The 23053-nt window shown below is 39.0% G+C and overlaps 1 protein-coding gene across 3 annotated transcripts in view; it reads right to left on the bottom strand.

The window, feature by feature from the left end:
- LOC126371975 (serine/arginine repetitive matrix protein 2) overlaps positions 1-23053 on the bottom strand; it is a 131130-nt gene that overhangs the window by 3209 nt on the left and 104868 nt on the right. For all 3 annotated transcript variants that reach the window (XM_050017470.1, XM_050017467.1, XM_050017469.1), the window contains exons 7-11: positions 14142-14294; positions 13768-13872; positions 12764-12917; positions 12317-12403; positions 393-1623 (exon numbers count right to left, since the gene is read on the bottom strand). In XM_050017470.1, the coding sequence (XP_049873427.1) occupies positions 393-1623; positions 12317-12403; positions 12764-12917; positions 13768-13872; positions 14142-14294 (1730 nt within the window). The remainder of the gene's footprint in view (positions 1-392; positions 1624-12316; positions 12404-12763; positions 12918-13767; positions 13873-14141; positions 14295-23053) is intronic.

Below are 23053 nucleotides of genomic sequence, written 5' to 3'. Positions count from 1 at the left end.
GTCTGGATTCATGTTTAAGAGTATTTTCAACTATAAGAGCCTTCAAAATTTTGTTTATTTGAACAACATTGTCATCTATATTGCCGTAATATTATGATAATATCGAAACAAGAAACATTAATTAAATTTTATGCTCCTTGCCTTTAAGTGTAGGCGGCTTGGTTTGTAGGACAAGATTCTATTTAAGGTTCATTAGGTTTTTTATTACAAGTTTTAAAAATCTTAGTAAAGTACGTCATATTTATAACTGATATTCTATGTATACTTAATTTAAACACAAGTACACTTTCGGTATGAACTTGTCATTTCAATGTCAATAAAAATGATTGAATAGTATCTTTGTTGTTTATGTTACAGATTGAAAACAAATGTGTGTGTGGGGGTGGACTTACCGATCTCTGTGGTCGCGCGCGTCGGCAGCGGCGGCGCGTCGTGTACTGCCCTCGTACTTATGCTCGCGGCCGTAGATGCTGGGCGCGAAGGGGTCCTCTCCGAGGTAGTAGCGGTGCGGGGGCGCGTTGGGGGGCGCCAGCTCGCCGCCGTACTGCTTGTACGTGCGCGACGTGTGCTCCGGCGACGGCGACGGCGACCGAGAGCTCCGCCACCGCGCCCTCCTCTCCGCGGACGCGGACCTAATCTTCCCCACTAACTTCCTAATCGAGTTTCCGATCGCGGAACCCACCGACTTACGCGCCGGCGACGGACGCCGTCCGTTGTCCGCGAAACGAGTCTTCTGGTTCTGTTTGCGCTCGTCACGCTCGCGCCTGCGCGGCGGAGTGCGATCCCTGTCTGAACTACCACGACGCTCCCTCGGTGGAGAGTAATCAGGCGGAGGCTCCACTGCTCCCTCCTCACGACTATCGCGTGAACGGCCTGAATTTTCATTTCTTGAGGAACTCCTATATCCACTGTCGTAACGATGCTCTTCAGAAAGTCGCTGTTTAGCATGTCTGTGCTTTCTTTCAGGTGCAACCGGTCTGTAGTCATCTTCGACAGAAGGCTCTCGGAAAGAACGGTCTGTTTCGAGCGGTCGGAACGGAGACCCGCGTGGCGGGCTGTGCATAGTCGATGAGGATACGTAGGCGGAATCGTCGCGCGAGGGCGGATGACGGCGGCCGATCGGCGATGACCTTCCCTGGGGCGAGTCACGCTTCCCATAAACATGTCTGGGGGAGGACCCGTTCAACCGGTCATCGCTGGCGTAAGGAGACCGCACCGCTGGCGGAGACGGAGACGAGCTACGTGGCTCGGGCATTCTGGGTTTGCTGGCGCGACGTTGAGACCAATCCGCTACTCCTTTAAAGTATCCACCGGTCCTGTTAACGGGAACAGCAGGTCGTTCGTCCGAAGGGGTCGATGACTTCGTCTTGCGCAGGGCTCTATCCGCATACACTGGCGGTGGTGGCACTGAAGAGGTCTTCCCGTAGTAGCCCTCGTCCTCGTTTGTTTTGCTCTTGACATAGAATCCAGGTTCGGGTCGTCGTCCTATTTCATCAGCGATGGAATCGTGTGACGAGCGGGACTCGCTGCCGAAATGGCTTTCGAGCCACTTTGAGGTTTCTTTCTTGCGGGTTTCCTCTTCAATGTCGAAGTCCAGAGGGCGCTTGTAGTCTTTGTCGTGGTCTGTAAACAGAGCGGCAGGTGAGCGCGAGTGAAGCTCTCGACACGAGCGCGCGCGCCGCTCCTCACAGTGAAGTGGCGCGGCGTCCGCATCGTCGAACACACATGGCTATGGCGTAATCGTTCAGTCAATAAGTTTGCCAAACTATCGAAGGTCACGATGCACAAGCATCTTTACTTAACCTGTACGAGACAGTAGTGTGGCAAATTATTCACTGAATAATAATTTCTAGGTCACTTTCATTGTAAAGTTTTGTTTACATAATGACGTAAGTTACGAGTAATTTTTCATGTAGCTTTACTTATCAGTTACTGAATATTTAAACATATTTAGTTGTATACTTAGATTGAGATTATGCATAATTCATCATGCATAATTTTAAATAAGTACTTACTTTAGTTATTACTAATTACATTTTGTATAGTATTATATTTGTTGATAAGCCTTAGTTATTATTGAATAAACTACTAAATTATTAGTAGAGAATACTATTATGGCAAAGCTATGTAGAAAGAGTCGACATGAAATATCGGTCTATACGTATAGTGACACGATTTAAACATTAAAACAAGGGCAAGAGCACGTGAATGTAAACATTATTTCTAAATTGACAACCATTTTTATTTCAACGTCAGCTAGTATGGGAACTATTTGTACGAATACGCGACGAACTATTTATTTTATACGAGTATTAATGCTCGTTTTTTGTTGTCTTTTTGGTCTTAGTAGAATAATGCAGAGCCCTAAATTATATGAAAGAAAACACTTGCAGGTTTTTATAAATTTTACTTCTTGAGATGATAAATTGGTGGTAAGTTACCAAAAAGTCAATCGTCTATTCTCCTATCAGTAATTCCATAATCTACGACTATTACGATAAGGCTCAAGCTCTCTTTCTCGCCTCGACATACATCACCCGTCTCTCTCTCAAAGTACTGCACAAAAAGAGACAGATGATCTCTGTCGCGGCGAGAAAGAGTCGCGTGCTTACCAATGATCTAGTAGTAGTCACCCGGGGCAAACCTATTACAATACGTCACGTTAAAATACCCAATTTAGTGTTACTTTTTTATTTCTGTCCTTGACCATGCAGCATTTATAACAAGTAACATTCCAATTATGAATATTTAAAACTCATTAATTTTAATGCCAATAGCGAACCCATTGTATTTGGGATTCTATTAACTTTATTGCTAACAAATCTTCTTAAATTGAACTACTTAATCAAATATCGAGGATTAAATCTTTTTGACCTTCTAAACGTAGACAGCCATCTAATATTATAAATGCGATAATAACGATGTCGCTGGTATCGGTTTTTTTGGGACATAGTCACAAGTACTAGAGCGATTGTATTGAAAATTTACACTATGAAAGATGAAACCCAATGAAACCCAAAAGAGGACCAAGGAGTAATTTCCAGGGACCTTTGAATGTAACTTGATACTCATAGAGTCGAGATAACAGTACTAACAGACCGGGACGCGTCATAACACATAATATAAGGTCACGACTATATCCCAATTGGGGTAGTCAGAGATACGTACATCGCAAGATGAACTAAGTACCCCACCTTACCGAGCTTTCTGTTATACCAACTCGATAAGTGAGCCGTATCGCTGTGTATAATGATCGAACCAACTGTGATAATAAATTGCACTTAAGGTGTATTCATTGGCGCAGGGTTCTATTGGTTTGGTTTCATACATCATTCGCCTCAGCCTTTCCGCGATATAACCGAAGTTTAAGCAGACGAAGTCGCGGGTAATACTTCACTACATAGTATAAAACAAAGTCGCTTTTTCTTCCCTATGTACGCTTACATCTTTAAAACTACGCAACGGATTTTGATGCGGTTTTTTTAATAGAGTAATTTAAAGGAAGGTTTATATGTATAATAACATCCATTAAATACTGGAGAAATACTGTTATTTTTGAGGTTTTTAATGTGATGTCGTAAATAATTTAATTTTTTCCTCAGCATTACACTTGAGCGAAGCCGGGGCGGGTCGCTAGTATATAATAAATGAGGCGCATTAAGGCAAATTTGCCGGGGTCGTGTGTGACCGTCCATGGCACACTTGACCTCAGCAGTAAGCGCGTAGGCCCGATGGCTGACCATATGCGGACGGATGGGCAACGTTCTTTAAGAGATTTAAACGTGCACTATTTATAGGAAGTTTAGGAGCGTTTCTAATAATATACTTTATTGCACTTAACAACTAGTTACATCACAAACAAAAAATGGACGTTTACATATATTAAAAAGTTTAAAAAAGTTTTCATCTCGAGCTCCTCTGTGCTTCGGAAGGCACGTTAAGCCGTTGGTCCTGGCTGCATTAGCAGTCGTTAATAACCACCACTGGGCCCGCGTGGTGGTTTAAGGCCCGATCTCCCTATCCATCCTTCCATAGGGAAGGCCCGTGCCCCAGTAGTGGGGACGTTAATGGGCTGGTGTTGATGATATATATTAGGAATAATAAAAAAAAAAAAAAAAAATCATTTATTTCGGGTGTTTTCCCATAGTAATTGTTAGTAACAAAAGTCTTATATCTATGTTAGTAAAAAAATTACAATTAATTAATCGATTAAATAATTATATAGTTTAGTGTCTTTGGCAAGTTGGACGCGGGTCCAGTGCTGCATAATAGCACTGTCCACGTCCAGCCTTGCCGCGACAGTCTGCAATAGGCTGTTGAATACTTGTTTGGTACGTATATCTATTGAATCACTGACAGTTGTTTCTTTTTCCCACAATTTCACCTGACAGTGTGGCCTTTGACCTGACTTTGTGAAGATCTCCCTTACTTAACCTGAAGATTTGAGAGACTGTCTCTCTAACCTTTAGGCAGGTTAGGTCACATACCTCCGAAAATGCATTTCTCAGGAATGTAGGTTTCCTCACGATGTTTTCTTTCACCCCTGAGCTCGTGATAATCATTTATGATCCAAACAAAAGCTGGATTGGAACCTGCGACCTCAAAGTAAGAGGCAAGCGTTCTACCAACTGGGCTACCACGGCTTCTAAAGTGGTATACTCTTGTGTTGTAAGTAAATATTTATTCGATCCATTTTTGAAGATAGTACTGAAAGCAAATTTTGAAGATAGGGCTGGCAGAGGAAGACCGAGAAGGACTTATGATGACCAAATTGGAGATGTCCTTAGAAAAGGTTCAATACGATCTACTCTGAACCGGCGTGCGTGTATGAAGCGATTGATGAATGTGGAGGAAGCAAGAGAAGTGTGTCAGGATCGAAGCAAATGGAATTCTATAGTCTCTGCTTACCCCGGTGGGAAATAGGCGTGAGTTTATGTATGTATGTATGTATATATGTATGTACTGAAAGCAAAACACAGACTTCTGGTCATTCCATTGCGATTCGGAAAGGGCATAACTTACATATCGTCCTCATTATCATCGGGTTCGAAACCCTTTATTTTATGAGTTTAAATTCATATTTAGATCATAGACAATTGATATTACATAGTTTGGATTTGTGCTCGATTAATGGCTACAGGCTCGCCCTCTATTACGTTGAGACTTTAACATATCTGGCGAAGAGAGGGTGTAAGAGATGCTATTCTTTTTCTTCTATCGTGTGGGTTGTAAGGTGAATTACCAACCTCATCAACCCTGGTGTCAGGATTACTATTAGCCCGCCAAAGACCCCTGACATGACTCATGTAACGACTACGTACATACGTAGTAAGTAGTAACCGGGACCAACGGCTTAACGTGCTTTCCGAAGGACAGAAAGAGGTGCTATTTTATGTTATTTTCTACACTCATTGACTATTTATATTTCTCACGTAAACAGTTTATTTTATACAGCACATTGTAGTATTTGCTTTCAATATTTTCTACGTGATTCAACAGAAATATAATGTTGATAGTGAAACAATCTTGCATTCTTTACAATAGTACGTATATAGGTGGGGCAGGTTTGTATGTAAACACCATAACAGTACGTGAACACTTTGACTTCCACTTTTGTAAAGTGAAAAGCTCTGACGCATCGTGTGCGAATGACCGCCCTAGAAGTAAGATGAAATCTAGTCTTTCATGTACAGGATGTTAGTGATATCGTAATGAATAATGAGTGGAATGATTCACCATGATTCTGAGTTAATATCAAGTGGCATTTTGCGTCGGAAAATTTATGAAAATTTTTATGTTTTTTTTTAATTATTTTCAGTTCCATACTTTTGCGACGGAAAATTTCACTTGATATCAACTCGGAATCATGGTCTGAATCATCACTCAAAGTTATCGTTACGATGTTACTAACACCCTGTTTACCTATTATTTACTTTATATAGACATCTTTATTGAAGATATACTTAGAAAAGGTTTAGTACGATTTACTCTGAACCGGCGTGGGCATATGAAACGACATGTGGCAGGATCGGAGCAAGTGGAATTCTATAGTCTCTGCTTACCCCGGTGGGAAATTGGCGAGAGTTTATGTATGTATGCAGACATCCGGCTTTTTTTGAATATTACCCGACATATCATTTTAAGCTAGATTCGCACAATCTATTCATACGCATTACATAAAATGAATACCTAAGTATACTTATTTATTTTATTAAGGGCCGATTTTATTCCATTCATAGATTAAAGTATTGCAGAATTTTCTATTCCTTTTATAAAATAATTTATCCATTTATTATCAAAATAGAGATCTTTCAATCTTTATTTAAAATTGATACCATGATAAGCTGTGAATCCATAAAGTATGAAATATGAGTATGCTTATTTGTATGTTTGCTTGTTTGTATGAGTGTGTTTTTTTTTATGCACATAATGTAATCTTGCATAATTTAAAAGGGCACTTGCATTCTTGAGCCGAAATTTCGAAAATTGTGTACAAGTTAAACAACCCGGTAAGTTGGTCAAAAATTAAAATGTGATTAAGTTTCGTCTTCGCATTGCGACCTAATTTTGTATCCTACATTCTTAAATTGAATAAAGCAAAAGCTGTAGTATGTCACAGAGTTAAACTGATGCCGTTACTGACTATAATTTTACTAACAATAATGCAAAATTCTGTTTAATAACTAAGAGTTTTAAATGGCCGCCCGGAAATGAAACTTGTAAAGATAGAAGAGTACATTCTAGAGGTATCAATAAGTAATGCCTGATACTTTTTGTAGCCATTATTATATTTATTTTATTTTATTTTGTTTGGGGAGCTTACAGCGATATATTCTATAATTTCTTCATTACTCGTGTAGCATAAAGTAAGTGTGTCCTCCAAATGTTCAGCCTAATCTCGGAATTATGAATTATGAATATATGCATGCTGTGTTTTAGGCAAAGTCAGATCAAGTCGACATTTACCACAAAACACCTGATTCTTAAGACACAGATTCGTCTAGTTTAGGAGTTATTAGAACTTTTTTTTAATAAAGATTATTATTTATTTATTTAAAACACAGTCAAAGGTAAAATAAATTTTCTAATAACTCTAGAAGCGCTCAAACTTATCACACCTAAAAGCGCTTAAGCGCAGTCAGTAAGCGCACTAAGCTACATACACTGCATACATAGGATCGGGCTTAAAGGTGAACTGTAGCATTAGGTGCCTATCACAAAGATCCTATACTCGCAGAGATACGGTGCATTAATTAAGGTCTGTATAGCTCCCAGCTTAAAAATCAATCAATCTCGAAAGTAACCCTGATACCAGGGTTGATGAGGTTGGTAATCCACCTCACAACCCACACGAGAGAAGAAGCTTGAAAAGTCAATATTGGCAACACGCGCAGATTGGACTTCTAAAAAAGGAGGGCTATTAAACGTAAGTTCTAATATCTATGCAGTTTTCCTTCAAAATGTATGTGTAAATTATTATTAAAACTACTATTATGAAGCGACAAATATTTGCCGAAATAACGCAACAATTAAGTAGATTAGTAAGGTAAACACTTTGTCGTCAACTGTTTAACTACAATGTACACAAACTTGAGCCCACGTATTGGCGATTACAGACGGCGACGGACGAACACGATCAAACCCGTTATCTTTTTTTGACGTGACTTATTGTAGATTTGCCGCAGATAACATTAACTACTTGGCCGGACAAATGGGGAGCGCTGAAGGCTCTCACCCGGTACAACGTTTAATGTCTTAAAGGCCAGGCCTGAGGGTGCCCCGTTGGGCGCAAACCTGAGAGCAAGCAGAAGAAGACGGGTAAATCAATAAAAGTGTCAGTGTGTCATTTGTAGGTCTATTAAATTATTGGCTATAAATAAGGGTCTCATAGACTCATTGATGCAATCGACAAAAAGGTATTGGAATACTAAATTTTCTACTGCCACTTAATCGTCAAAAATAATAAAATTTGTGCATCCTGAATTACATGACAAAGCAATTCTATGTTACTATGGAAATTGACTTCGCATATGAATATCATCATCATCATCATCATCAGCCCAGTAATGTCCCCACTGCTGGGGCACGGGCCTTCCCCATGGATGGATAGGGAGATAATATATTTTTATCCATTAAACAAAGAAATAAATAGGACGAAAGGTAGAATAATTATTTAAACAGTTTTTCTTCAGACAAGCATATTCACCACAGGAGAGAAAATATCGACTATGCAGTCGGGGTCAAAGAAACCAAACCATTTTGTGGTTGTAGTTACCTATCAACATAATACAGTAAAAAAGTGTAAAGGAAGTTGATTCTATTGCAAAATATTTAATCGTCGGGTTTAGAAAACAAAATATGTCCATAGTTAGAAGCAATTGATCAGAAACGTTTGATGAAGGAAATCCTTAAGTGCAATCAGTGTTAATCAAATAAAATACTACAAAAACTCACGCAATAATAGATGTAAAGGAAACATTATATAGAAACTTTGAGTGGCTACTGAAAGTTTCTATATAATGTTGTTTGTTGAAGAGAGGCTTCTCTTCCATCACAGCCGTCTTTATGACTACGAATTTATAACTAAACAATAGGCGTAATCTTTAAAAGTACTATGTCTTAAGTAGTTGCAAGTTGTTTTAGAAGATTTTTGTCTGTCTAACAACATCACTCCTGGTTTTTTTATTGAGTATATTTTCACTTTTTTCTGCTTATACAGGATGTTAGTGACATCGTAACGAAAACTGAGGGGGATGATTCAGCTCATTATTCTGAGTTAATATCAAATGGGATTTTCCATCGCAAATATATAGAATTTAAAATACTTAATTAACAAAATAATGAATCATAGTCTGAATCATTCCCCTCAGTATTCGTTACGATGTCACTAACACTCTGTATAAGATGATTTGGCCTTTCAGAGAAACTGTCCTACTGAGAATCTGTCCCTAGGAGAAAAACTTTTCTAAAAGGCCTCATAACGAAATTAATCCGAACAATAGATTGCTAAATCGTTGCTGTCGCAAAGTAACTATATGTCACTACTCACTATCCTACTTTCTATTTTGACGTGACTTATCATAGATTTTCTGCATAAGACATTAACTACTTAGCCGGACAAATGGGGAGCGCTGAGGCCTCACACCCGGTTCACTATTCTACTAACACCGGTGCTATAATTTTAAGTAAGTACCCAATAATTAATAATAATAATAATAATTGACAGCCTCCGTGGTCTAGTGGTTAGAGCGTTAGGCTCACGATCTGGAGGTCCGGGTTCGATGCCCGATGGGGACATTGTCGAAATCACTTTGTGAGACTGTCCTTTGTTTGGTAAGGACTTTTCAGGCTTGAATCACCTGATTGTGCGAAAAAGTAAGACGATTCCGTGCTTCGGAGGGCACGTTAAGCCGTTGGTCCCGGCTATTAGCCGTAAAAACACCTCCACCAACCCGCATTGGAGCAGCGTGGTGGAGTATGCTCTATATCCCCTCCGGTTGATTGAGGGGAGGCCTGTGCCCAGCAGTGGGACGTATATAGGCTGTTTATGTACCCAATAATTATGTGTATGAATACTAATTACTAAAGATAAAGCGCAATTTAATCTGCGACATACAACTCAAAAGCGAGTTATAATAGATTGAGCCAAACGTTTATGCGAATCAATTATAGCTATAACAAGTTGCCTTATTAGAGCATGTCCCTAGCGCCGTGGGCAGTAATCGACACTGATATGATGTAGAGTACCTAAAGTTCTATGTTTAATAGGCTTGACAACTATTATAGTACTTCTTCTATCGTGTGGGTTGTCAGGTGGATTACCAACGTCATCTGGGGCTTGTTTCATAAAACTTACAATTGTAAATTACAACGACAATTTGGTGTTCATTACGTAGCTAAATTGAAACTGCAAAGTATTTGTGATCACACACTCCGCAATGTACATCGAATTGTCTTTGTAATTTACAATTGTAACTTTTATGAAACAGGCCCCTGGTGTCAGTGTTACTATTGAGCCGCCAAGGGCCCCATACTACGTACTTACTTATCAGTAAGTAGTAACCGGGACTAACGTCTTAACGTGCACTCTTCCGAAGCACGGTTCGTCTTACTTTCGGTCAATCAGGTGATCAGCCTGTAATTTCCTAACCAAACTAGGGATCACAAAGTGATTTTTGTGATATGTCCCCACCGGGATACGAACCCAGAACCTCCGGATTGTCAGCCCAATGCTCAACCACTGGACCATTCAGGATATTAGTTATAGTACTATATCCTATCTAATACGGATTTATTTCCAGGTTTATGACGTTATTTACAATACAATACAAAACTTTGTGTTGCACAAAGACAAACCTTAAAATGAAGAATTATAATCAGCTTAATTATTTACTTGATTACACAAGTTTTTTTAACGTGACTTATTGCCTATCACGTGCTCAGCGGTGAAGGAAAACATAGTGCGGAAACCACATTCCCAAAAAAAAAATCATTTTCGGAGGTATGTGACCTAACGTGTATTAGGCTGGTTTTCCCTTCGCGTGTTGGAAGGTCAGACAGGCAGTCGCTTCTTTAAAAACTGGACCTGTCAAATCTTTAGGTTAGGTAAGCGGATCCTGTACAAAGCGGGATAATGCTAGGGGGATGATGATCAATCATCATTGATAGATTGCCTTGGTTACAAATAATTACTTGGTCGGGCAAATGGGCAGAGATGGAGGCTCTGTTTTTATACTAAATCTATAACTGTGCTTTGTAGGTCGGTAGAGTATTGTATGTATGTTTTTTTTTTTGACGTGACTTATTGTAGATTTGCCACAGATGGCATTAACTACTTGACCGGACAAATGGAGAGCGCTGAAGGCTCTCACCCGGATTGTATGTATGACACTCTATATTTTTACATTATTTTTTATCCAAAAAACACCGGAAAGAGGATCCCCTCCTTAAACATATTCACATGTACCATAAATCCAATATACCAATGCATTCCACATACATACATAAATTCACGCTTGTTATCCCTAATGGGGTAGGCAGAACCACAAATAACCAAAGGCAACTTGCAGCCTCTGTTGATAGGATCGCGACGCGTTCCATAATACTTTAAAATATCCACCTATCAATCTACTTTTCAAACTGATATCCGCGAATTCCGAATAGTTGTCGTCGCAAGCGCAAGTCGCTATACTACGTTCGACCTTAAAGACGCCGACGCCGACCGACACGGAAAGATCATGCTTGCCAACCAAGGTCGACGGCTTGACAAAATGGACAGCCATTTAACATAACGACAGGAGACTGCCGCGCCGGAATGGACTTATTTGGCTGGCGATTTAATTTTTGATGATCAGGAGTCAAGCCAAGGTATCGCCATCATTGCGGGTCAGAGAGTAGGATGTCATATTGACACCGCGGCGGATTTCTACGTAGATGGATGGATAACTCGAACATATTTTATTTTCCCGTGTCTTATTGTAGATTTGCCGCAAAGGCATCAACTACTTAGTCGGATAAATGGGCAGCGCTGAGGGCTCTCACCCGGGAACTCGAACGTTACGAACGATAAGGTTGGTTTCAAATTGTCTAGATTGAATACCTACCTTGCCCAGAACGCTTCCCGTATTGCCTTAGTGTACAACGAGCTTTATTGTCAAACGCTGTTTTGGGAAAAATATTTAAAAAAATATTATAAAATTACCCATCACTCATCGTAGCCGGGCAGGGGTAAAAAATGGGCACATAATAGATACATAAATTATCAAATTAATCTCTATCGTAGAGTTTATGATTGACCGAAATATCAACAAATTGACAATAGTATCAGTTTCAGCGAATCAGAATCAGAGGATTATGATAGCTAGTAATAATAATGGAGTAAGAAAATCCTGAGAGTATTCTGCCAGGTTTACAAAAAGTACGAGTATGTAAGTAGGTACAGTCTATTGTAGAATTACGATTACCATACAATATGATAGACGTACTTTAAGATTCGATTATTTAAGCATTATGTACAAAGTGTACCTAACAAATTAATTTTAAAATACAAAAAACTGAAAGTAGCTATTTACGTTCAGTTTTCTGACGACTTTGTGGTTCTGCTTACCTTATTTATTTAAAAAGAAAACCTACATGAAAGTTTCAAAAAAGTAATATTTATGCGAATGCAGTATACAAATGTCAAAAGTTCGAATTTTGAAATAAATAAATAAAGCGCCATCTATCCAAAGTCGTTTGAACTACTAGTCAACAAGCTAGGTAGCTTGCTGCGACATCTAGTATCGAGTAGTAAAACTAAGTTAGTATCAAAACTTACCGTTGTGGCGGAGGCGGCGCTGTCGTCGCATTCGCACGGACAAACTATCCCAATCGTCTTCCATATTCGGTTGACCTTCCCTTTCGGCTGCGGTACAAAAATACAGTATTAAAATATATTTATATAGGTACTTTTCATACAACTAGTTCTTAGAAAAAAACACTATGCGTTCAGCTTCTTACCATTTCAAGCACATCACTAAACTAAACTAAAGAAATGTAAGTAAACTTTCTAACCACTTGATGAGCTATTATTATTATGAACTAAGTAACAACGCATTAAGGATTACGGACATGTTTTAGTATAAAAAAGATTATTATTTCATAAATGTTGGTATGGACATCGGCACTGTCCGCCGAAGTGCACAGCAGTTTGTTACCAAAAGGTCCCCCCTTTGTTATAACATCATTTTATTGATGTATGTGTGCGTGTAAAATCCTCAAGCACCTTCTTCTGTCCGTGTGCGAGAGTGCAGATGAGTGGCGACACGCAGCCCTCCCGCCATGAGGTCGGTGCTTCGTTCGTGCTCCACACGCTTGCGCCGCTCCGTCCCGCCGCCCGTGTGTCGTACTGCGCTCTCGTTGCTGGCCAGCGAACGGGCCTACGACATAAGAATACAGTAAAAAATATAAAACTTAGCAGACTATAACGTACATATATATACATACACATAAACTCAAGCCTATTTTCCACCAGGGAAACACGCCTATATATACGTCCCTCTGATAATCTTCTATCGTATGGGTTGTGAGGTGGATTACCAACGCTATCGTTCTGTTTTCTGTTTCGCTGAATTCCATGCACGATCAGAAAATAGACAGAGAAAGACATTGCTTATCATCCCTGACATTTTGTGGATTGTGTGATGCTCTGTCGCGGACCCCCCACTTCCAATTCAGTTGAAGGCGATATAGTTAGGGAAAGAATACATATGCATACTGAGTGGCTCCGCTGGAGAGATGCTCTGTAGCGGAGCCAATTTAATTCTTTGTTTTCTTTCTTATTATAGCACGTACACATAAATTCTCTTCACATGCACTATGTACGTAGTACATACATTGACCTGTACTTAAAAGTAGGGAAACAAAAAATCGGGAAGTATGCATACCGGTTGTGAGAAGCTGCAGTAGTTTTAGGCGGATGAGACGTTCGTTATGTAAAAATTGACGATTCAAAGTGTAACTATGTTACCTACTGAATAAAGATATTTTTGAATTTGAATTTGAATGGCTCCGCTGGGGAGAATGCTCTGCAGCGGGGCCACTTTAATCCGTTGTTTTCTTTATTACCATACATGCAATGCATGCAATAAAAACTATATCGTCTTCAACTGAAATGAAAGTGGTGGCGCCGCGACAGAGCGTCACACCGTGGATTGGGAAAGCACCAAAAGAGCACCTTTTGTTGCATCTTCTTCTCTTCCACCCCGAAAAGGATATAGCGTATATTACCTCGTCCTTGTCCTCAAGTTCTTCGTCACAGACGCGCTCCTGTTCCTTCGTGTGTCGTCGTTCCGTTACAATAGTGCCATCCGGGCGCAAGGCTCGCAACTCCTCCTGTTGAGTTAAAACATAATATTAGTGGCTAAACTCTATAATTATTAGGATGAGCGCAAAAAATATGTTAAATAGGTACCTATTATATCTACAGGCGTGATAGCCCATTTTGAAAGAACGTGTGACTTACATCATAAGGTCGCGACTTTGTAAGTCGGGTTGGCGTCTTAACCAATGAATTCGGATTTATTTCCGACTTCACGTTTGGTTCTTAACTCTACATAATCCAGGGATATCGCTAAGGAGATGAGTTGTAGTACTAAACATACAGTGTCATCAGTGTTGACAGTGGTGTTGTAGGCAACGGTGTCCCTGATAAGCTTCGGTCCTCGCGGCACCAGCGCCAGTTGGTGTTCTGTCTGCGTCTTCAGCGCATCGCGGATATCCTCCTCCTTCGTCTCGTTCACAGCCGCGATCAGAGCCTGGAACAAACAAACAAACAGGTAAGAATTTATGATTATTATTAAGACTGTTCGAGTTGAGCGGGAATTTGACTCGAATTTTATATTTTGAAGTCATACGATGCAACTTTAAGATGGAATTACAGATGGAGTGACGGCACAGACATACACCTTTAAGGAAAAATCTGTTACCAAAAATACGATTATTATTAAGATTACGGTTGAGAGCTTCAACGAGGACGATCAACCTCTCGATGACATAAATGATCATATCCATCCTCTTTAGGCAGCTGTGTGATCCCAGTAGCTGTCCGGCACTAAACAAAACATCGCAACGTTGTCAATATGTCAAAATATTTTCTGACATTCTATTACAAAATCAGGGAAATAGTATGCGCTTCCAAAAACACGAAAAGCACGATGAGTGTAGAAAACAAATTCTATAGAGATGCAAGAATTTACTGGGCCAATGTACCGGCCACGGTGAACGGTGTGCTCGGCGGATTCGGGCATATTTCCGACATAGATCTCGAAGGGTCCAAAATGTTTTTGAAGCAGATATTAGCGCGTGAGATACCTCCGAATACTAAATTGGCTCTGGATTGCGGAGCAGGCATCGGCCGAGTTACTAAAAACCTTTTATTCCACCATTTTGAAAAGGTCGATCTGGTCGAACAAGATGAGAAGTTCATTGCCACCGCTTTGGAATCTATCGGCGTGGACAACAAGCAGTTGGGAACACTGTACAAAATGGGTCTCCAGTACTTCAATCCAGATAAAAAGTATGACGTCATCTGGATTCAATGGGTACTCGGTCACCTGAACGACGATGACATGTGCAATTTCCTAGAAAGATGCCGCGACGCGCTGAATGAGAACGGAGTCATCATCATCAAAGAGAACATCACAACTGACGATGAACTGGAATACGACGACGAAGATTCATCAGTAACGCGACCTTACGAACTCGTTATAAAAATAATTGAAGTAGCTAAGTTGAAAGTCCTACAAGTCGACGTGCAAAGCGGTTTTCCCAAAGACCTTTACGACGTGTACATGTTTGCTCTAGTCCCAGAGTCTCAAGTACCTCTTACTAAGATATCTTACGACAGTGATTAGATTTTTTATCAATTTACCTTTAATGTATAATATTTGGTTGAGCATATTTTTCCCTAGCATTTGTATTTATTATAAAAAAATAGTTTTAGAAATAAAGTTTTAATATTATAACAATTCGCTTTGGATGATTGGAGCAATTTACATTTAAAAGTAAACAAAAGTAATGGCGGCAGTTACACGGCAGTATCGTTTTATCTTGACGAAGTGTTGAATCGTGGTCGGAGTTCGTGATGGCGTTGTTAATAAAGTAGGATGCGGACGAAGCGACGGCGACATTCGCAAGTGCATTCACCGTTTTAGTGTATAGTTACGAAATACTTGCGTCAGAGCCGAGCTTTGAATCTGATCCCTTGAGAAATCACTTAACTGTTTCACAATCAATTGGGCAACACGTGCCTATCACATTAAATTTTAATACCTATTTACGACGAGGCATACATAACGCTCGATTTCCTCGTAGCTGTAAATCTCATCTATTAATTGCGGCCTACAAAGTTGGGATTGCAATTGAATAGTTCTCCGTATCACTGATAATTAACAACCGAAGTATGGTGGATGTTCAATCAAAGAACAGTTAGCGATGGTATCGCACGAGGCTCTGTTATTAGGGCCCGGGCCTGGTCTCCATCTGGGGCGTTGTGGTCTCATCTCGACGCCCAGCGATTTCAAGTTACAGTTACATTCGAAAATTGATGTTTCTGCCTCTATTCAAAGATGAATTGCGCTTCTATTAAGCCGTTCGTGTTCTATTGGAACCTGAAATTATTACCATACCTTTCAAATTACTTACAAATAATGGTATCGTATCTGCACTGCGTGCTGGATTACTAATTTTATTTTTACATTATTTGGCCATTATCAAGCTTGAGCGAGAATTTAAGAATTCGCTTTAAGTGCAGACAGCTGACCTTGAAGTTTCATTAAAAGGTAAAGCAGGCAGAAACAAAAATGTCAGGGTTGTTGCATCATGCTCTTCAAAGGATGATGACCGAATACTTGATTCAATTTAAATCGAAATATAAATTACAGCTTGGTAAGAAAAAAGTCAAAATCAGAAATAGTTAATGATTGATTATTAGCTTAATTTATGCATTCCCAACACAATAACACTTCTGCGGTTTAAAGATGATAACATTGTTTGTATTAGTAGTTCTACAACAATTGTTTACTACTCAGGAATAAAAACATAACAAGACAAAGTAAATAATAAACGTCTAAATGTTTTCCAATGGCGAGCGCAAATTCGATCACGACTATCATTGTGTTATTACAGCTATACGCATAATTATGTAATTATGAGAAGTGGCTCTGCTTGTATAATTCATATAAACTCGTATTGAGTAATAAAAATTCCGATTGCCTGGTCGTTGCTCCTGAGAATCGCAGTCTCGAGGTCAAAATAAATATTATGTTACGTGTATTTATTTTCGTGTATGTGTGTAGTTATTCCTTCGAATTGGAGAAATATTACTTTGGTCGTATGTTGGGCTTTACAGATTTTATCTAACAAGTACTTGATGTTTGTATAAATAAAGATGTGAAGTGAAACGGAATACATTACAGTTAAATAGCTACTCTTGAAGTTGTTCCACACAAAGCTAGGGAAGCGGGCCGGTGCGCGGGGTTTTGCTTGCAGTTTCATACAAAATCAGTTGTGATGTGTCGGTTCTGTATGGAGAGGGCATTATAGATTGGTAGGTCATTTCGGCCGCTATATTCTACTAATATATTACAGCGGTGAACAACTAAGTTGACAAACCATAGACATACGTAAACATCGTAATTGTATATGAGAAAGATTATTGTGGTCTTATTTGGTTGGTTGCGGAACAGTGACGGCCCTAGGGCGGCGGTGCGAGGTGTGCCACCGCACCAAATAGAGGGGGGAGCACCAAAATCAACCTAGACTAGTTCACCCTGGCCGCAAACTAACTTTATCGGGTTAGATTGCGGCCACATAAAACTCATACTGTGGCTGTAAACAACATTTTTAAAATATTTAAATAGGTAAATTTCAGTGGCCGTAAATTAATCGGAAATTTTTGTATTTCGACAAACATCCGTCTTGCTTTCTTTTGTAATTGTTTAGTGGAAATTTGATATGATGTTATTGTTTTTTTTTTTTTGTGTGGCGCCCTTTTATAATAAACTATTTCTATTCTATTCTATTTTATTTTAAGGGGCGCCACTTTAAGGTCTCGCACCACCTAAATATTTTGCTAGGGTCGCCACTGTTGCGGAATCTCCGCAAAAGTTGACCCAGATCAACCTCAACGATAACCGAGAACCCAACTTATTAAAATTATCGGACGTGACTAGCATTTACAGAATCCTTTCATTTCCTTTACATATTGCAAACAATAATCCTACTTTTGCCAACGCTACCGTTTTATGTTAAGTGCAGAAAGCACGTGAGGGGTCGTAGGTTCGCGAGAAATTTTATTATAGAAATTGTTTTGTTGTATAGCAACACTGCCTTGACATCTCTTACGAGTGCTATATTCATGCATAAACACGAGCTATTTTCGATTTGTTTTAGTGCCTGAGAGACTCTCTCTCGCTATTTACTGACTCAGTGTTTATGTACTATGACGAGTCACTTTAAAAGCAAACTTACATTTAAAACCTATTGATAAGTAATTACTGACTGAGTTATGTAGTAAGGGAAATTAACAATAAATTAAATAATGAATAAAATTAAATTTATATTGGAATTAAGCGTAATAGTTTGTCGATCTTGTTTTTAATCTATTTGTTTTTATGTACTTACAATAAACTATTAAAACAATATTATTATTATAATTACGATCGCAATGGTGCTTTAAATTATACCTGTCATTTTCTTATCCGTCAAAAAGGAAAGAAACAGGTAATCGATAGGCATAAAATTTATGAAACGCACGTCAATTTCAGGTAGAAATTTAAACAACGCTCTTTAAATTTTATATTGGTCAATAACTCGACAGGATTAACTTGACAGCACAAGTCTAACGGGATGTATATCAGCGAGATGCCTATTATATTTTTCCGGGTTATACATTCATTTTAAAATTCACAGTTGTCAATCATCCGTCCCTTTCCTTTCGGCGTATAAGTAAATGAGAGGTATAACTTAAAATAAGGAGGTGGCTGCAGGAATCGGGGCCATTACCTATATAATTCTATTACTTTAGGCGGGACTTAGGCATCTATCTATGTAATAATTTTATTACAGTTACCAAGGAATTCAATAGGTGCGTTTAGATTACCGCTCCCATACCCTTCACCTTATTTCAGTGGTCCGAAGTAAAAGTAACCCCGACAAGTTAGGTCGGGAACCGGTTGAGGCAATGTCCGCGGCGCACGCGCATTCGGCGGAATTTTGACGAATTTCACGCTAATACAACCGATAACATTTTGAAATAAACGTGTGAAATGTGATGGAGCTAACAGAGATGTATTGGACAAATTATAATGCTTTAACGAGGTGATATTAGATGTAGAGCCCGGTCATAGGATGGGTGACCACAAAAAAAAGTTTTCATCTCGAGCTCCTCCGTGCTTCGGAAGGCACGTTAAGCCGTTGGTCCCAGCTGCATTAGCAGTCGTTAATAACCACCAATCCGCACTGGGCCCGCGTGGTGGTTTAAGGCCCGATCTCCCTATACATCCATAGGGAAGGACCGTGCCCCAGCAGTGGGGACGTTAATGGGCTGGTGATGATGATTAGATGTAGAGGAGGATAAAGGGTTCGAGACGGAGTACAAAGGTGCTGTGTGTTTAAAAGAATTTACATAGTAAGAAAAAAATAGCTTGAAACATGATGCTCATCTAACATAATGAAATAGACTGGTAGCACCGGTAGACGATAGCTGTCAACCAGTTAGTTCATTTAGTTTTGCAATTTGCACCTGCTCCGCCATAAAATACCTAAGTACTTAAAATAAATTCTAATTTATTGCCACCTGGGTAACAATACATAACATAACATAAACAGCCTATATACGTCCCACTGCTGGGCACAGGCCTCTCCTCAATCAACCGGTGGGGGTATGGAGCATACTCCACCACGCTGCTCCACTGCGGGTTGGTGGAGGTGTTTTTACGGCTAATAGCCGGGACCAACGGCTTAACGTGCCCTCCGAAACAAGGAATCATCTTACTTTTTCGGACAATCCGATGATTCTGGGTAACAATATTTATCATAATTATCTCGTAAGTTGTTGATGGTTGTTGATAAGGAACAGAAATCCTGTATTATAATATGCATATGCATTTAGTTATGAGTCAGTTCACGAGTAAATAATATGTATGAGTGTAATTAGCCAATGAGAATAGTAGTGTAACTAGAAAGAAAAATCTACCATCACTCGCCTGGTAGGGCCAAGCAGTCGTGCCTTGGGAAACCTACGGGTATATGTGTATAATGTAGCGCATAAGTATAACAAGTGTTAAGTTCAACTTGCTTGCATATTAAGTAACGGATTTATGTCAAAGTAACGGTAATGAAAATGCAGGACGACCAGAAATTGACAATCGTATAATCTTGGAGTTTTAAGACTTACTTTAATGAGCTATGTTGGCTCATTAAGAGCTCTGACACCTGGTTTGATGAGGTCGGTCATCGACCTTACTGCGCATCTGTACAAATAAATGTATGTACCAGATATGTTTAGAAAATAATGTGGTGGTGCTTGTGTAATCACCTCAAATATTTTATATTTTGGCATTTTTTATTTAACTTCAGTTAAAAAAATAACAAATGTTAGGTAGGTAAATACAATTTAGACGTTTAACGTTGTAAGAAGAGCGTGTGAAGTTTTTGTGAAAGGCTTAGACTGAAAGTAAAGATGACCCGAGATTGTAACAGATAGTTTTATTCCCGTTCTTAGCCTAATTGCACATTCAGATGCTATAAAACTTTCTTCGATTAACTCAGCAATTAGTCTGTAATACTTTACTATCTAGTCCTCATCTAGGTACTAAACAGCAAGTGCAACTGTAAAATTGGTCTATGAAACCCCATTGATAGATAGGTAAAATTTTTATTACTCACTCATATAAAACACACTTTTTAATAAGGAATTATCGCAAAAAGTTATTAATTCAATAACGCTGGAAAACTTAAAAGCCTGTTGCTTTTAAGTTTTTTTTTGGAGACTTCATATACTTACTTCAGAAAATCGTAAATCCTACTAACCAGCACTACTAGTAGAAAACCAAAAAAACGCGAGAAAGTAATGCCACCTATCTAACAAACATTTCTCAATCACACATCTGTGAACAAAACAAAATCACCCAATACAACATTTTACAAAAACGGAAAATAGATATCAAAAACGGAACAAATTGTTACAGTTACTCGTATACGGTAACATTTCACGTGGTCTAGAATTTCACAGCCTTTTGCCATCATCGGTGACCTGCTTGGTGTACATTCTTATCTGAGATCAAGGTCACGTCTTTATACCTTCGAGCAGCAGTAGATTTAGCGAGGCTCTGGACCACTAGAGGGATCCTACACCCCCAAAAGTGTTTGAATCCATTATCATAGTTCGCAACACCTTGATAGATGATAGTGGCTGTAAAGTTGCCACGATTTGGTGCAACTGTTCTTGTGGCATGGTATCTTTTGCTGCGTTTTTCAGGTGTATTCCTGTAGTAAAGAAGTACAGCAGCGGTACACAAATCTTAAATTTTAAGATAATATACAGGGTGTTAGTGACGTCGTAACGAAAACTTTAAGGGATGATTGAGACCATGATTCTGAGATGATATGAAGTGGAATTTTCCGTCGCAAAAGTATGGAACAGAAAATAATAAAAAGAAAAACAAAAATTTTCATGAATTTTCCGACTGAAAATTCCACGTGATATCAACTCGGAATCATGGTCTGAATCATCCCCCTCAGTATTCGTTACGGTGTCACTAACACCCATACCTACTTGTATGGGTACAGTATGTACTTGTGCGGGGTGTAAGTGACATCGTAACGAATACTGAGGGGGATGAAACAGCTGATTATTCTGAGTTAATATCAAGTGGAATTTTTCATCGCAAAAGTATAGAATTGAAAATAATTTTAAAAAACTAAAAAAAAGTCATGAATTTTGCGACGGAAAATTCCACTTGATATCAACTCAGAATCATGGTCTGAATCATCCCCCTCAGTATTCGTTACGATGTCACTAACACCCTGTATAATTTATCTTCCTACAAATTTTCCTGTTACTGCAAATTTCAAACCAAGCCCGTCTGCAGTATCAAGTTACGGGTACCAAATGGACAACTACATCAAAATAATCGCTTGCTTCACGTTCCTCGTTGTCGCACGAACTACAGAAGCAATAGTTATCTGCCTCGGTGCATGAGTTTATTTAATAGCATCAATGCTGAGTGTGATCTGTTTGGCAGTAGCAGTAGATCTATTAAATCAGTGCTTGCCAGTGGTCATTGCAGCTCCTAGTTAGGTACATTATTTTGTTTGGTATATTATATTTTGTTTAGGTTTGCTTATGTTTTGTATTTAGTTGTGTTTTATGATTTTTCTTTTATTTATATAATTATTATGTAGTGTTCTCACTTCCGTAAACTTTTTTACTTCCTGTGGTAGCTTGTAATTAGCCTTTATTTATTGTTAAGATTTTGATTGTGTGAATAAAATAAAATAAAACCAATACCCTGGATCCCTCATTATCTTCAAGGTTAGCTCTTTTTCAGACAGGTATTTAGGATTTTGATGTTGGGATCGTAATGGCCCGTTTTTTGATCGTCTAACGATAATATGGTCTCGATCCAGTGAACCTTTTTTGTTTTTTCCACTATCCCGTTTCATCACTGGCCGACTGCTAATATGCTTTGCAGATTTGGAAGATTCGTGGAAGATATTTGCGTACAGTTTTTAGGTTTCAATGGGTGGTTCCTAATGAGCGTTTTTTGGATAGATCTTTTCTTTACTTATGAAGATAGTCGTTGTTCCTATAGGCAACCAAAACGGGATGTATATGTTACCGGCCAAACCCGATTTTAGGCCAAACTAGTTTTGCCTAGGCTAAACTAGTTCATTCTATATGCGATCGGATAAACCGGTACAGACTAGGCCAAACTGGTCTGTCCTAAGGGTGATAGGAGGAACTAGTTTATCCTAGGAGGAACTAGTTGAGCCTAATAAAAATAAGTTCACTTCAGGATAAACTAGTCTGGCCTAGGAGAAACTGGTTGGGCCTTCTATGAATGGGTACACGTCAAGAAAGCTAGTTAGCTTAGCCTATTTTATGCTAACAGGGAATAATAAAATACCAGAAATACTAGTTATAAAATCAAGATGTATTTATCATTTGTAATTTGTAAATTATTAATTAGATAAGATTGTATTATTAATGTTTATCATTTAGAACAAAATAAATTTCACTTATTTTTGCATGCTGTACTCTGATGGCATTTGGAATTGCAGAGCACCTTCTTTTTCTTGCATTTGCACCTGTTTGTCAAGCAGTTCCTTATGCAGCTGCACCTTACGAATCCTTATGGCTCGACAATGAACACAACGCATAATACACTTTGTGTCTCGTTCGTAAAGACTACTTTAGCTTAAAACATAACTGTCATTCTAGTCCAGGTAAATACGGCGCCGACTTTAAACATTTCTGACTAGGAAATATTAGTATAGACTAGGCCAGACT

The sequence above is a fragment of the Pectinophora gossypiella genome, chromosome 13 (genome assembly GCF_024362695.1).
Source record: "Pectinophora gossypiella chromosome 13, ilPecGoss1.1, whole genome shotgun sequence".
Lineage (NCBI taxonomy): Eukaryota > Metazoa > Arthropoda > Insecta > Lepidoptera > Gelechiidae > Pectinophora > Pectinophora gossypiella.
This window is presented reverse-complemented; position numbering and strand designations above follow the sequence as displayed.